Here is a 17,571-nt window from a genome sequence, read left to right on the forward strand (position 1 = left end):
TATAAATGCATAGGTGTAATTCCTGTACCCTAGTTTTGCATAGGTGTAATTCCTGTACCCTAGTTTTGTAAAGTACCGTATTTACTGATGTATAATGCGCACTTTTTTCCAAAATTTTTGCTCCCAAAAACTGTGGTGCGTTTTATTCACGGAATAATGCAGACAGCCAACATGAAACCGTACAGGGTCGTTCCATGATTTTTGGACACTTGCATTGGTTTATCATTTTTACGGAACCCTATTATGTTATATATCGTTGTAAAGCTTAAATCCTGCAGTTTCTGAATATGGGAACAGTATTACTTACGTGAAATTTAAAAGATTTCGTAATTCCGCGTTGCACAATTTAATGGTTCAATCCTATTAATTTCGAAGATCCACTGTCTTCATTCACAAAAGGGTACGGCGTTTGAAGCGGAGATGGTACCGCGTCAGTACATTGTTTGTTCCCGGGCGGCGGTGGTTGCGATTTTTCCCGTTCGGCAGCACTGGCGCGCGCATCCTGGTTTGCGTCGTCTGCTTCCTGTTGTCCGGTGGCGTTGCCAGTTGGGGGTTGGGGGGCTGGGCCGTGTTGCTCGGTAATGTGCCGTTCCTGTTCCCCGCGTGGCTGGAGGGGGGTCGAGTATGTGTATAGCATCTTTTCTTTTTCAAGTCGGGGATCTTTCTGAGGACAGGGTGCCAAGTTGGGTGTGCTTGTCCATTGTCCAGGTTTAGTGCTGGTTTCTGCTGGATGATAGCGTGGGTTTCTTTGATGGTGTTTTCTATGACAGAGCCGGTTGGGTGAAGTATGGATATGGAGGAGATGGTGTGGTTGGTGGAGTGGAGGTGTTGGGAGAGGCCTGATTTAGGTGTGTCGTTTTTGGAATCTTTTACATGTTCGTTAATCCGTTCTTGGACGGTGCGGATGGTTCTGCCAATGTAGGTGTTGTGGCATTGGCATGTGGTCTTGTAGACACCGGGGGATGCAAGTTTGGGTAGGTAGTATCTCTTGAAGTTGGGTAGTGTCCTTCCGATTTGGGATATGGGTTTGTGTGCTACTCGGATGTTGAAGGGTTTGAGGGCCTTGGCAAATTTTCCAGATGTGGTGGGGTGGTATGGAAAGGCGATCCATTTGGGTTTAGGATTTTGGTTCGGGTTATCTCTGTTTCTTGGATGTCTGAACTGGGTTTCTGTTTTTGCGCACCACATGGATAGTTGGCGCTCGGTGTAACCGTTGTTTAGGCCTATTTCCGTTACGCACGCGATTTCATCTTGCAGGTCATCTACTGTGCAGCTGTGTGTGAAGGCTCTTCTGTAAAAGTTCATCCATACTCCAGCTTTCTGTTTTGGTGGGTGGTTGGATTTTGCATGGATATACTGGGTGCCCGAACCTGGTTTCCTGTATACGGATGTGACGAACTTGTCTTGGAGTCGTCGGATGCTGAGGTCGAGAAAGTTGAGGCGGCCATTTTGTTCCCTTTCAACGGTGAAGTTTATGTTGGGATGTATGTTATTGAGGGCAGTTAGGAGAAGGGTTAGGTCCTCTTCCTGTTTGTAAATGACTATGGTGTCATCGGCATATCTTTTGTATCTTATATGAGCAAACTCTGGTTGGGTGAGAATTGACTTCTCGGCCACATGCAGCACTATGTTGGATAGGGGTGCAGAAAGGGGGTTGCCCATCGCTAGGCCCCCTGTCTGGTGGAAGAAACTGTCCTCGAACTGGAAATAGTTGTGGGTGAGGCAGGCTTGTAGAAGGTTGCAGATTTCATCAGTTACAAACGGAGGCGTGTTATTGCTGAGTAGCCAAGTTCTGGTGGAGTCAAGTGCAAGGCTGATCGGGATGGAGGAGTACATGTCCACTACGTCTATGCTGGCTAGTTTGCAGTTGTCGGCTTTGACAAAAGAGGTGACAAATTCTTTTGCCTCGAGGCTGTTTTTTAGGCAGTAGGTGAGTTTGTCATTGTGGGCGGTCAGTTTCTGGAGGAGCCATTTGGTTAGGTGGACACTTGGTTGATTGAAGCCGGCCACTATGATTCTCAAGGGGGTTCCTGGTTTGTGAGTTTTTGGTATGCCATATGCACAGGGAAGGCTGGGGTGGGTGTTCCTTAGTTTCTTCTTTTCACTATCTTGAAGGAGGGCACAGTTATCTATGGCTCGGCGGATGGCTGTATTGTATCTGCTAGTGGGGTCACGTTTCAGCTTTTTGTACCCGTCAGAGTTTAGTTTTGCTTGCATTTTGTCACTGTATTGGCCTTTTCCCATTATGACGTATTGATTACCCTTGTCCGATTTTATGCACCAACATTTGTTGTCCTGTAGCCACTTTCGGAATTCCTGTGTTGTGTTCCTTAGTTTATTGTGCACTGTGGGTTTATGTTTGCTAGTAGGTTGGGCGTGTTGGCGGAGGATGATGGAAGCACAGGTAAGGCGTACACACTCGGCATCTTGGTTAGTTTTCGTTGCAAATGCTGTTTTTTCGGCAGAGCAGATTAAGTCTAGGGAGGGGGGGGGAGTCATTTAGGAGGTTGAATTTGAGGCCGTGTTGGAGGAGGGAGTGGAATTCTGTCGGCACGGTGAGGTTGGTGAGGTTGATTATGGTGCTGGCGGGGGTGTTGGGGTTCACTGGTGTGGGGGTGAGGGCTGGAGGTTGGGCACCAAGGGTTTGCAGTTTCTGTGTTAGGATCGCTGTTTTCTTGTTTTGCGACGTTTTTAGCATGAAGTCGATGTTTTGCTGGGCTTTTTTCCAGTCGTCCGGGTTGATTCTCGGTTGTATGTAATCACGGAGGGAAGCACATGTTTTTTGAAGTGATGCTATTTCACGATATTTATCACTGATCACTGCACTCATTGCCCGTTTTTCGGCATTGAACACGACCTTCTTAACACTATAGCTGGTGGCGGGTGTTTTCCACTTGAGGAATTTCGGGGTCACTTCACTGTTCCTGCATGCCTTGAGGAATGCAATATCCGCTTGTCGGGTTTGTATTTTCCTGATGTTACGCTCGTATTCCCGCATTTCCTTCCGTATGAAAGGTGTAGAATTCATGGTGGTTGCGGTAAACGCGGTTTAAAATTACTTACGTGAAATTTAAAAGATTTCGTAATTCCGCGTTGCACAATTTAATGGTTCAATCCTATTAATTTCGAAGATCCACTGTCTTCATTCACAAAAGGGTACGGCGTTTGAAGCGGAGATGGTACCGCGTCAGTACATTGTTTGTTCCCGGGCGGCGGTGGTTGCGATTTTTCCCGTTCGGCAGCACTGGCGCGCGCATCCTGGTTTGCGTCGTCTGCTTCCTGTTGTCCGGTGGCGTTGCAAGTTGGGGGTTGGGGGGCTGGGCCGTGTTGCTCGGTAATGTGCCGTTCCTGTTCCCCGCGTGGCTGGAGGGGGGTCGAGTATGTGTATAGCATCTTTTCTTTTTCAGGTCGGGGATCTTTCTGAGGACAGGGTGCCAAGTTGGGTGTGCTTGTCCATTAAACTTGCATCCCCCGGTGTCTACAAGACCACATGCCAATGCCACAACACCTACATTGGCAGAACCATCCGCACCGTCCAAGAACGGATTAACGAACATGTAAAAGATTCCAAAAACGACACACCTAAATCAGGCCTCTCCCAACACCTCCACTCCACCAACCACACCATCTCCTCCATATCCATACTTCACCCAACCGGCTCTGTCATAGAAAACACCATCAAAGAAACCCACGCTATCATCCAGCAGAAACCAGCACTAAACCTGGACAATGGACAAGCACACCCAACTTGGCACCCTGTCCTCAGAAAGATCCCCGACCTGAAAAAGAAAAGATGCTATACACATACTCGACCCCCCTCCAGCCACGCGGGGAACAGGAACGGCACATTACCGAGCAAAACGGCCCAGCCCCCCAACCCCCAACTGGCAACGCCACCGGACAACAGGAAGCAGACGACGCAAACCAGGATGCGCGCGCCAGTGCTGCCGAACGGGAAAAATCGCAACCACCGCCGCCCGGGAACAAACAATGTACTGACGCGGGTACCATCTCCGCTTCAAACGCCGTACCCTTTTGTGAATGAAGACAGTGGATCTTCGAAATTAATAGGATTGAACCATTAAATTGTGCAACGCGGAATTACGAAATCTTTTAAATTTCACGTAAGTAATTTTAAACCGCGTTTACCGCAACCACCATGAATTCTACACCTTTCATACGGAAGGAAATGCGGGAATACGAGCGTAACATCAGGAAAATACAAACCCGACAAGCGGATATTGCATTCCTCAAGGCATGCAGGAACAGTGAAGTGACCCCGAAATTCCTCAAGTGGAAAACACCCGCCACCAGCTATAGTGTTAAGAAGGTCGTGTTCAATGCCGAAAAACGGGCAATGAGTGCAGTGATCAGTGATAAATATCGTGAAATAGCATCACTTCAAAAAACATGTGCTTCCCTCCGTGATTACATACAACCGAGAATCAACCCGGACGACTGGAAAAAAGCCCAGCAAAACATCGACTTCATGCTAAAAACGTCGCAAAACAAGAAAACAGCGATCCTAACACAGAAACTGCAAACCCTTGGTGCCCAACCTCCAGCCCTCACCCCCACACCAGTGAACCCCAACACCCCCGCCAGCACCATAATCAACCTCACCAACCTCACCGTGCCGACAGAATTCCACTCCCTCCCCCAACACGGCCTCAAATTCAACCTCCTAAATGACTCCCCCCCCCTCCCTAGACTTAATCTGCTCTGCCGAAAAAACAGCATTTGCAACGAAAACTAACCAAGATGCCGAGTGTGTACGCCTTACCTGTGCTTCCATCATCCTCCGCCAACACGCCCAACCTACTAGCAAACATAAACCCACAGTGCACAATAAACTAAGGAACACAACACAGGAATTCCGAAAGTGGCTACAGGACAACAAATGTTGGTGCATAAAATCGGACAAGGGTAATCAATACGTCATAATGGGAAAAGGCCAATACAGTGACAAAATGCAAGCAAAACTAAACTCTGACGGGTACAAAAAGCTGAAACGTGACCCCACTAGCAGATACAATACAGCCATCCGCCGAGCCATAGATAACTGTGCCCTCCTTCAAGATAGTGAAAAGAAGAAACTAAGGAACACCCACCCCAGCCTTCCCTGTGCATATGGCATACCAAAAACTCACAAACCAGGAACCCCCTTGAGAATCATAGTGGCCGGCTTCAATCAACCAAGTGTCCACCTAACCAAATGGCTCCTCCAGAAACTGACCGCCCACAATGACAAACTCACCTACTGCCTAAAAAACAGCCTCGAGGCAAAAGAATTTGTCACCTCTTTTGTCAAAGCCGACAACTGCAAACTAGCCAGCATAGACGTAGTGGACATGTACTCCTCCATCCCGATCAGCCTTGCACTTGACTCCACCAGAACTTGGCTACTCAGCAATAACACGCCTCCGTTTGTAACTGATGAAATCTGCAACCTTCTACAAGCCTGCCTCACCCACAACTATTTCCAGTTCGAGGACAGTTTCTTCCACCAGACAGGGGGCCTAGCGATGGGCAACCCCCTTTCTGCACCCCTATCCAACATAGTGCTGCATGTGGCCGAGAAGTCAATTCTCACCCAACCAGAGTTTGCTCATATAAGATACAAAAGATATGCCGATGACACCATAGTCATTTACAAACAGGAAGAGGACCTAACCCTTCTCCTAACTGCCCTCAATAACATACATCCCAACATAAACTTCACCGTTGAAAGGGAACAAAATGGCCGCCTCAACTTTCTCGACCTCAGCATCCGACGACTCCAAGACAAGTTCGTCACATCCGTATACAGGAAACCAGGTTCGGGCACCCAGTATATCCATGCAAAATCCAACCACCCACCAAAACAGAAAGCTGGAGTATGGATGAACTTTTACAGAAGAGCCTTCACACACAGCTGCACAGTAGATGACCTGCAAGATGAAATCGCGTGCGTAACGGAAATAGGCCTAAACAACGGTTACACCGAGCGCCAACTATCCATGTGGTGCGCAAAAACAGAAACCCAGTTCAGACATCCAAGAAACAGAGATAACCCGAACCAAAATCCTAAACCCAAATGGATCGCCTTTCCATACCACCCCACCACATCTGGAAAATTTGCCAAGGCCCTCAAACCCTTCAACATCCGAGTAGCACACAAACCCATATCCCAAATCGGAAAGACACTACCCAACTTCAAGAGATACTACCTACCCAAACTTGCATCCCCCGGTGTCTACAAGACCACATGCCAATGCCACAACACCTACATTGGCAGAACCATCCGCACCGTCCAAGAACGGATTAACGAACATGTAAAAGATTCCAAAAACGACACACCTAAATCAGGCCTCTCCCAACACCTCCACTCCACCAACCACACCATCTCCTCCATATCCATACTTCACCCAACCGGCTCTGTCATAGAAAACACCATCAAAGAAACCCACGCTATCATCCAGCAGAAACCAGCACTAAACCTGGACAATGGACAAGCACACCCAACTTGGCACCCTGTCCTCAGAAAGATCCCCGACCTGAAAAAGAAAAGATGCTATACACATACTCGACCCCCCTCCAGCCACGCGGGGAACAGGAACGGCACATTACCGAGCAAAACGGCCCAGCCCCCCAACCCCCAACTGGCAACGCCACCGGACAACAGGAAGCAGACGACGCAAACCAGGATGCGCGCGCCAGTGCTGCCGAACGGGAAAAATCGCAACCACCGCCGCCCGGGAACAAACAATGTACTGACGCGGTACCATCTCCGCTTCAAACGCCGTACCCTTTTGTGAATGAAGACAGTGGATCTTCGAAATTAATAGGATTGAACCATTAAATTGTGCAATGCGGAATTACGAAATCTTTTAAATTTCACGTAAGTAATTTTAAACCGCGTTTACCGCAACCACCATGAATGGGAACAGTATTCTATTCGAGATAACGACACTAATGTGAAATGCAGTTGAAATAAGTTCATCACAAAATAAAGGAACGTTCTGATTTTTATGGTACTTTGGATGAAAGAAAACATAATGAAAAAGATAATAAAAATTAAAATGTATTACTGGCCAAATAATATGACATACATGGAGTGTGTAAATTCCTTAATAGAAGAAAACTTGTGCTGCTAACTTCTATTTGGAAGGTCCTGAATGTGCCTCGTTTAAATGTTACATTAGTTACGGGAAGAAAAAGTATATACTTTGAAGTTCTTTTAGAAAAAGTAAAGAAGGAATGAGCAAAACCACGTATAAAAGTTTGAAGGCCATGTCACACGATTTTTCATTTTGTAATGTAATGTAATGTTCTGCGACACCAACAAAAGCATGCACCTTCTGTGACATGGGATGCATGTCAGTAGTATTTGTTGGGAGAGAAATAATAGAAAATAACTTCCCGAGCACTGCAAATCCATAACGTAATTTTGATCTCTCTTTCTACTATTACAGAATAAATAAGGTGGTTAAAGAGTTAAAGCTTTGGGATGCTAAACAAAATGGTTCAAGAGGGGGGAGGTGGCGTGTGTTGGTTACTTATTGTTTACACAAGGGAATATTCTCCTCTTGGTCCACATAGCATTGAATATGTATGATGTTATTCACTCTTGATCAGCATAGCAACAGCTTTACAACTTAGAAAGCCATTTCTTGAAACTGGATTGTACTGCACATTATACACGAGATATAATTTTTTGTCACTTTTACCCATCAAAAACCAAGGTGCGTATTATACATGCACGCACACTATACACGCGTAAATAAGGTATATGCATAAACACACAGTTATTTTACAAAGGCACCTGGTCACTTGGTTACTAACGTTAAGGAGGTGAATGTGGTAGAATATCAGTTATTTGTATTGAATTGTTTAAAATTATTTAATTTTTTCACGTTATTTGTTCCCAGGTGAAGATGAAGAGATAGGCCGACTTACAAAAGATGAAGAGCACTTGATGAAAAGAGTTGGCTTCAGGGCCTACACAAAGTGGATGAAGTACTGTGGAGGCATCTGTGTGGTTGGTTTCTTGCTCTTCCTTATCCTCTTATTCACGCTCTCTCGCCTGTCGTCTGGAGTGTGGCTCCAACGGTGGTTGGATGATGGAGATGGCCATGAGGTAATTGCCATGCTAGATGCTGAGTGTTCATTTACATAGTGATGGTGCAGATTAATCAATACTCTTATCAGTAGTGGGGGTCGCATGTTTCCATAAATTAGCCTGTAACTTACTGCACGTTTCTGCCATTTTGTTGTTTTTATGAACATATAAGCATTTGAAAATCTTTTTCAGTTGTCTGTTACCACAGTGATAATTTTGTGAACTTAAATTTCCATATAAAAGCAGGTTCCTCCTGTTGTATATTCTTTCTACATTCTCCAGGTATTTTTTTTCAACTGTAATAAATTGTATATATATTTTGTTGCATTTGGCATGTGCCACATATTCATCAACATTGATATTAATGAGGTAACCAAAGAAAACAGTTACCAGCATTCCTGGTAAAGTAAATCTATCAAGACTTAAGGCCAGGAAGAACAGTTCGTTCCAGCCAGATGCGAGGACCCTGAACTGCTCCTCCTCCACCGACCTTTCTCCCGTAGCAAGCTGGGAAAAGAGAGATGTGTTCACTGGATGGTCGTAGGAGGAGGAGAAAACTTAGCATTACTCTTATGGGAGTATTATTTTACTTGTTTGTCTTGGGAATACAAAACTTCCAATGGCATAGACAAACACGTGAACGGAAAGAGGACATGTTGAAGATTTTATTTGTCATTGGAAAGAGTCTAAAACTCTCATCTGATTAGCTGTAACTTGAAGTTGTTCTTCACAAGGAATGCACGGGAATCTGAAAATTCTTATTTATCATATTTTTCAAATATCATGTCTAGCTTAGTCAACTTGAAAAACTGCTTCCCCTTGCAACGTGGGGAGAAACTCTTGCATTAGCAGTGCCCATTCCGATGATATTGAAATAAATGCACACATGATGCAAAACTGTCACACTTTACCTTAATGTACTGTTTTCTGTTCTCCAGTATAAATTCCAGGTAATTTACTAACCTACAGAAGTTCTGTCTCCCTAATATATACATTTTCCTTTTTTAAAATTTAAATTTCTGCTACAGTACAATTGTTTTAGTTTCTTGTAAATTTCAATGCTACAAATGTAACACTAATACATTTGACAATATCTTCAGCCTTAACAAACAATTGTCATGGAGGCAATCAGTTAAAAACAAAATAACAAACATTTTTGGTTGCCTGTACTATCATAGTTATTCCAAACAACATTGAATTCCAATATCTGTATCAGTGAGAATCGAATAAGAGTATTGATGTCAGTATTAGTATGAGTTCAAAGATGTATTGGCTGAACCCTAAGTACAACCGTTTTGCAAAATAATGTTCTGATTGTAAAATATTACTTTCAGGAAGAACGACGAATGAATGCCACCGAATACAACATCACGTTAAGTGAAGAGGAACTGAAGGGATCAGTTCTCGACAACCCAGACCTCGACATGTACCAGCTTGTGTATGGAATGACGTTCATTGTGACAATACTGATAGGGCTGTTGAAGGGCGTGTCTATCGCTAGGCAGACGCTTGTTGGAGCTTCAAAATTACATGACCGGATGTTTCACAGAGTCATGCGGTGTCCCATGAAGTTCTTTGACGTCACACCTGCTGGAAGAATTCTTATGAGATTTTCGAAGGATATGGATGAATGTAAGCATCATGTTATCTTCTGCTGAGATTATGGGAAATCATTGCAGGTTGACTATATGGAAACAGCTATTGTTTTTATTAACCCTTATGCAGAGAGCTGTGACACAGGTTCTTTCAGTAAGTGATGTAATTTAATGTGTGACTTTGTGAACATACTGAGACTGAGGTAATGTTCTGTAGATTGTTCTTTATATTTATACTTTATACACAAGGTTGAAAGTGTGCCATAGTAATTTGATTGCTGTTGTGTGTGTGCATCAGACTCCATGGTGGAGTGGTCAGATAACATGCTATGAAGCCAAAGGTCCCAGGTTTGAGCCATGCCCGAGGCATAGATATTTCATTGTGTTTGTCCCACTACCCATTTCATCAGTTCACCAGTCATCCTCATTGTCACGATTATTCCAAGAGGTAGAAAAATGACATAAAATAAGCAAAATGGAAAGAAAGATTTCTGTTGTCATCATATGATAGGGAAGAGCCCCCAGTTTTGGCTGTTTTCAACACAAAATTCACAGTTAGCTGCTACTTTATGCAATAATAATAACCCGTGGCTCTACAACCTGTAAGGGCCTTGACCTATCTCCCGACTGCCAGTCTCCCTCCCACAATCCTGCCTAGAGGTGTGGAGATCTTCAACCAGTAGGGGTGACGTGGGATCAGGACATCGTACCCTCAGTCGTTATAGGAGATATACGTGACCGGGCTACGCCACTCACTCGTAGCTCCCCAATTTCCTCACGATGGTGGGTTGCCACCGGTCCTATATACAGGCCGAATACCCAGGTGAACTTGAACCCATTCCGTTCCAGTCTGAGTCGAAAGCACAGCGGCTAAGACTGCAGGGCTATGGAGGAGGACACCACTTTATGCAAACACTTTATAATTCTCAGTAAGTAGAAATGACAAGTGCACAATTATTTGTACAAGTGCAAAGCATATACCACTAAATTTTACAGCATTGTTTTCAACTCAGAAGAATCTGTGTTGTCTATGGGAGATGACACAACTTTATTTTTAGTTTAACAAGAAAGTTTTCTAAAATTTCGTCTTCTAATTATGAAAACACACGTGTCTTTTATTGGCATGACCATGACCTTATAGCCAGAGGTTGCTTGTAGCTAGAGCATTTGACTTTAAATTCACTTTGTTTTCTTCCACATCAGTTTGTTCATATTAGTATGTAGGAATTTTGTAAGTGTCTCACCTGCTTATGTATTCCATGTTTTTTTCTTTCCAGTGGATGTTCGTGTTCCGTTCTTCTTTGAGTTTGTGTGGCAGGGTCTGATGTATGTGCTTCTTCAGCTAGTGGTTGTTTCATTCATCCTGCCAGTGTTTTTGATAGCGCTTTTTGTCATTTTTGGTAAGTATTGAGGTTGTTAATGCAATGGTGATAGATAGATGATGGCAGAGTAAATGTTTAGAATCTTGGTTTTTGAATCTTGCTCAAAAAACAGTTGTATAAACGTGTATATTGGTGAAAACTCATGTTTTTTGAGGACCTTGAAGATGGCACTAGACAAATTATAGGTAATTGTCTTTCATCTAGAAACAAAACATTGTTTTTGTTTTGCATGCTTTTTCATTATTGGTCATTTTTATCAGTATTTTTTAAGTTTTGATTGTATTTAAAATCAATTGCATTTAATCATTTAAAACTGCATTTTGTGTTGGTTTTCAAGCCAACTGCATTTTCTGTGCTGCTCCGGCACGGTATTGAAATTGAACTGTCACAGTGTCTGCTGCATCTCCTGAATAGAACCTGTTTGTATGATGACCGCAGCAATACATGTCTGAACTGGTTGAAGTTCCATTGTGAGCCTTGCAGTTGTCTGGCATGTGAGATTCCTGCACATGTGTGGCTGAATTCGGACAGGCTTACCAACTGACATTGGCAGATTCAACATGCACCACCCTGCACACAATATGTATTAATGTAATTTCTTCTTCCTTATAGTTATATTTGCTTTTCTTGACCGGTGGCTAAACATTGGCTTGAGAGAAACAAAGAAGGTCGACAACCTTACGAAAGCACCTGTTGTTCATCACCTGTCTTCAACCATGGCTGGTCTCTCTATTATACGGACATACGGACGACAAAGAGTCTTCCTGGAAAGGTATTAGAGTTTGAATATTGTGTGTGCGTGATTGTTTCCTTTTAGGTGCAAAATGTATGCTTAAAAAGTGTTGACTGTTTGTGTGAAGCTTATTTTAAAAATTCACAGTTGATCCATGGCCATGGTACACTGTTATGTGTGATGATATGGTCCGTTACCTGATATTTGGTCTTCTGAAAATGAGACCCATCTCGCTCTCACTCACTATCCATTGCTTCCTTTTTCCAGTTTCTTTTCAGTTTACCTGAAAGAAGTACTTTGTTATTGTCGAACGTGGTTAGCCTTGTTGTACGAGGGATATCCACAATATGGTGTGCTTGTCTGTTATTAGTGTTTAATTCACTATGAAAGTGCACTATAGAATGTGCTTTTTTTTCCACAAAATTTGAACTCCATAGGCCCCCACTTAAGTGAGTGTTGAAAATGGTACCTGCACATTGCCTGATATGTGTTCCATCTTGTGGCAAGTATCGTGCACTAGCTGTTGATATTTTTGTAGGAAAAAAAATTTAATGTAAAAACGATGATTTTTTTCATCAGGAAATGACAAATATAGCCAGAATCAATTTAAACATTACTATATTCTAATAGGATGCCTCAAGGCTCGTGATGCACTTAAAACATATCTCTAAACATTCTCTGAATCACAGTGTGTTCCAAAAGTGAAAAGAAAAAGCAAATGTGACACACATTAGACCTCACCTGTATGTCACAGTTCATCCCCAATGTTGCAGTGGTAGCATCGTCGCCTTTCAAACAAGGGGTCCCGGGTTCAATACCCGGAGGAGTGTTTCGGATCCTGCTTTAAACTGTAGGTCCAGTCCCGATTAGCCTTACTGTGCATAAAGTGGACTTAAAACACCAACTCAATCAATCAATCAGAAACCTGTATGTCACATCTTGGCATTAAAGGGTTAAGGGTTGACCACACTTTCTGCTTCTATATACATTGTTCTTCCCAGTAATTCAAGAGCATCTCCACTGCTTCTTCTAGGTCAGAGGTGTCCAAACCTTTTTACATGCAGGGTCTGTAACCACTTGAGTAATTGGTCGTGGGCCACTGTCCATTATTCCAAATATTTATTCCATGGAAGCATGTAAATATGTTGTTTGGTTTGTGATGAGATAAAAGTTCAATGTTGAGATTTATATATTTTAAAAGGAAATAAAGTAGGGAAAGAAAACGACAACAACATGAAAACTTGTGACTGTAATACCCTTGGAAGATAGCATGGGGAAAGTTTAAGTTCATGTAAATATAATCAAGATAATAAAGATAAATGTAAATTTTAATAAACTGAAGAAGAATCTCTTTAATAATAGTAACATGAACAAGTAATGAATAAGGTAAAGTTGCAAATTGAAGGTGAGATTGTACTATGTATTTGCACTGGAGTTATTTCCAACATTCCATTGGCAGTCGAAATGTCATCAAGGAAGTGGGAAAATTAAATAATTGTGCAAATTCAGTATTTATATTTAATAAAACATTATAAGTATACTTTTGATGCATGGCTATGCGTACGATTACACCATATACACATGCTCTTGTGCCTGCTTATTTCTACTGGATAGAGGTTTAATTTGCTTCGTACGAGAAGGTGCTTTGGCCTCTCTGGGCAACATCTATACTCTTTGGATATGGATGTATTTTGGTGCAATGTGACAAAACCAGCCTGTCGCATGTACGAGGGCCGTACCGAAAGTAATGCAAAAGTAGTCATAACCTCTTTATTAACTGATGTAGATTGTTCACATTGCACATGTAGTTGGAGTGACTCTTCCTCTATACAGATGTTTTAGAATCTTTGTCTTCCTTGCTGGTGAATAATGGTTCCAAGCAGAAGAAATGTGCTGTCCTGGAGTTCTTGTTGAAGGAGGAGTGCAGGCTGTCCGACATGCACAGAAGGCTACAGAATGTGTACGGAGATGACACCATTGACAAGAGCAATGTGCACAGGTGCATGAAGGGAAACCAGCATTGAAGACAAACCGTGCAGTGGGAGACCATCAACTGTGACCACTGACACGAATCGTCAGCAAGTGGATGAGTTGATTTGCGCGAACAGACGTCCTTTCTCCTTGATTTCCTGGAACTCGGCCGTACCATCAACAGCGAGTGGTACATTGAGACACTCCATAAGCTTAGAGAAGCCATTGGGAGGAAGAGACCGCACAAGAATTTGAAAGCAATCCACATTCACCATGACAATGCACGACCACACTTCTCTTTGACAACAAATCAGGTGATCGGCAAATTGGGCTGGTTCGTGATCCCCCATCCACCGTACAACCCAGAATTGGCACCCTCCGACTTCTACTTGTTTGGTCCAATGAAGGACAGTCTTCGGGGACAACAATTTGTTCAATGATGGCGCAAATGCATCGCTTTAAATGAAGACTATATTGAGTAGCTGGTTTGTATAGAGGAAGAGTCACTTCAACCACATGTACAATTTGAACGATCTAAATCAGTTAATAAAGAGGTTATGACCACTTTTGCATTACTTTCGGTACGACCCTCGTATATTGTATAGCAACAACAAGAACAGCTAAAAATAAACAATGTTTTTTCCACCTTTCAGTGTACAGAAGTAAAAACAGAAGAAAACACTTTAGAATCAAAAGGAAAGTAACACATTTAAATTTCTATATATGTTTTTTTTCTTCTTTTGACATCCCTGGAATTCATATTCCAAAAAATTCGATTGGTCACACATATTGACTCTGGGAGTCAAATGACACCAAATTTTATTTTCCTAGTTTGAGAACTGTGGTTTACCTGTACTTTTACTAATATTTGTGCAAATATGTAAAACATCTAGTTTGTTATTTATAATGAATTGTGTCCTGGTTTTGTAAAGTAAGTGTTTCAGTATGCAGTTCTACTTTTTATTTAGTGAGTGCATGTATGAGAACAGACTTGGAGTGCTGTAAACTTGAATAAGTATACAATGAATAATTTTACAAGGTGACCAAAAAAGTTCATGCCGTTTTTGTCGTCCCATTAATCATGCGCTCTCAGAGAGCAAACTAAATGATGCACGTGCCTGCCAAGCGATCGGGAGTTAGTCTGACCATGGACTGTCAGTAATACAGGCACGTTGCGCACACACAGCAGTCATTGCTCGTCCAGTGTCGAAGATAAATTGAGGTATCAAAGCAGCTTGTTCACGTGTGTTTGTTGTATGACTTTAAAGTGGGTCTGTCGGCTGCCGCATCAAGCTGCCGCATTTGCCAGTCATTCGGGGAGAATGCCGTGAACAAACGCACTGCCAGGCATTGGTTCCAGAAATTCCGTTCGGGAGATGTGACCCTTTTGGATGAACCTCGCAGTGGACGACCACATGTGTTGGATGACGAGGCCCTGAAAGCAGCCATCGAGGAGGACTGGTCTAACGTGTGATGAACTTGCAGAAAGGTTCCATGTTTCCGCTGAAACAGTCAGACTGCACCTGCATGGGATAGGGAGGTCATACAAGTTAAGCAAGTGGGTACCCCCCCACACATTGTCGGCAGCCAACAAGGAACAACGAGTGACAGCCTGTTTGTCCTTGCTCACTCGGCACCTGAACACACCCATATTTGATCACTTGCTCACTGGTGACGAAAAGTGGGTCCTCTATGACACTCCCAAGCATACCAGACATTGGTTGTCGCCACGTGACCCTGTTCCTCACACCTCAAGACCACCTCTGCACCCACGAAAAGTTATGCTCTCTGTATGGTGGAATTGTCGGCATGTGGTGCATTACGAGCTCCTTCCACCTGGTCAGACCATCACTGCTGACCTCTACTCTCAGCAGGTGCAAAAGGGTGCACCGTGCATTGAGGCAGAAGGAGCCGGTATTGGTGAATCACAAGGGTGTGCTGTTCCTGCACGACAATGCCAAGCCACATGTGGCAAAGAGGACCTGGGAGACCCTTCAGCAACTTGGCTGGGAGACACTTTGCCATCCACCATATTCACCGGATCTTGCACCAACATATTACCACCTGTTTCCTTCCCTCGACAACCACCTCCATGGGAGATCCTTCGCGAATGAGGGAGACTTGCGGAACACACTCACGGAGTTCTTTGCATCCAAGCCCACAGAGTTTTATCACCAGGGTATTGTGCAGCTGCAGGAACATTGGCAGAAGGTGTTGAATGCTGATGGAGATTACTTTGAAACCTAAAGGTATGTCCGTCTACTGTATTGCTCTTTGTTTAACACTGCTCTAGAACAGCAAGATCTTTTTTGGTTACCTTGTAATTCAGAAATTTTTCTATCATCCAAAACCCCTGATTATATCATTTTGAAATATTTTGTGTGCTTTTACCAAGATGCGCTTCTGCTTCCATAGGTTTTGTGAGCGTCTCAACAAGACTCTTGCTTCTGATTACATCTTCCGTGTGGCCATCAGGTGGTTCACCGTTCGCATGGACATAGTTGCCGTAGTAACAGTCACTGTCACCGCTCTCATTGTTGTCCTTGCCAGGGACGTCATCTCGTCTGCTCAGTCGGGCCTTGTGTTGTCCTGTGTGTTTTCTGTAAGTGTGTGCAGCAGTTTTTAAGTGTAATGTTGTTTCAAAGTAATTTTTCTGTATTTAATTGTTAAAATCAGCCATTCAATGGATTATTGGACCTTTTGCATGGACACCTGTATCTTGTACAGTGTGTTTTAAAAGTTGTGAAACCTTAATTTTTTCGCTTATAACATGAAAACTGGGAGAGATATTTATATATACTTTTATGCATTAGGAAACCTCATGCATTGAGATATTTTAAAATACATTTAGTCGCCAGTTCATTTCTACACAGTACCATATCAGTCTATTGGTGTTTTCTTTAATAAAGCTTTAGGCTTTTGAGAACCTGAAATTATACTTCAATCTTGCCTCCACATCAGAGGTTTTCCTTGCATTTAAACTTGAACTTAGGTTTATATTTAGTGATTATGTACAAAGTGTATAATGTAGGGTTTTCATTTTGGAGCTTGTGTTACTAGTTATGTAATGGGATTTGTACTATTTCCATGTATTTTATTATTATTTTTCCTCTTCCTTTCAAGGTGAGCGTGTTCGTTCCATATGTGATGCAGATGAAGTCAGAGATGCAGGCTCGCTTTACATCAGTAGAGAGGATTATGGAGTATATTGAGGTGAGGTGTATTTTTTTACTCTCATGTATAACTAACTTGGAATACATAAATCTACAGAATACATTCAGTTATATTTTATCTGTAAAATTACCGGTAATTAAAATCTGCACTTCCTATTGGTATTTGTGTTATTGGTTATATCTTGTTTCTTTCTTGCCTCAGTTTTGTTACTGAGGATGAATGGTGAATTGATGAAATGGATAAATGAACAAACACAATGGAACATCCATTTCTTACCCAGAATTTGAACCTGTGGCCACTGGCTTTGCATTGCACTGTACTAATGCTATGAAAATTGGCTCCATATTGTCACTTTTGTGTCACCTTCATCTGCACTATTCGTCATCTGATTCATTGTCTACTCGTGAAACTGCCCTTTTTCTACTGTTGCCAGACAAATGTCAAACCTGTAATACCATGTGAGAGGTGGCTCGTGGGTGAAATGGACCAGACACGAAAACCAATGTGAAGTGAATCATCACATGAGTATGCTAGAGTCCACACCCATTCGATACCTCTCAGAATTGCCACTACCACCTCATTGTGACACATTCTATTCCTGGGAAGAATTTCTAG

The 17,571-nt window shown here is 42.8% G+C and overlaps 1 protein-coding gene across 4 annotated transcripts in view; it reads left to right on the forward strand.

Moving 5' to 3' along the window:
• Window positions 1–17,571, forward strand: part of LOC145982785 (ATP-binding cassette sub-family C member 5-like) — a 111,617-nt gene that overhangs the window by 76,317 nt on the left and 17,729 nt on the right. For all 4 annotated transcript variants that reach the window (XM_083116151.1, XM_083116150.1, XM_083116149.1 and 1 more), the window contains exons 18-23: window positions 7,911–8,119; window positions 9,436–9,733; window positions 10,974–11,096; window positions 11,691–11,850; window positions 16,198–16,384; window positions 16,906–16,995. In XM_083116151.1, the coding sequence (XP_082972277.1) occupies window positions 7,911–8,119; window positions 9,436–9,733; window positions 10,974–11,096; window positions 11,691–11,850; window positions 16,198–16,384; window positions 16,906–16,995 (1,067 nt within the window). The remainder of the gene's footprint in view (window positions 1–7,910; window positions 8,120–9,435; window positions 9,734–10,973; window positions 11,097–11,690; window positions 11,851–16,197; window positions 16,385–16,905; window positions 16,996–17,571) is intronic.

Source organism: Lepisma saccharinum, unplaced genomic scaffold (assembly GCF_977018435.1).
Source record: "Lepisma saccharinum unplaced genomic scaffold, izLepSacc3.1 HAP1_SCAFFOLD_411, whole genome shotgun sequence".
NCBI classification, from domain to species: domain Eukaryota; kingdom Metazoa; phylum Arthropoda; class Insecta; order Zygentoma; family Lepismatidae; genus Lepisma; species Lepisma saccharinum.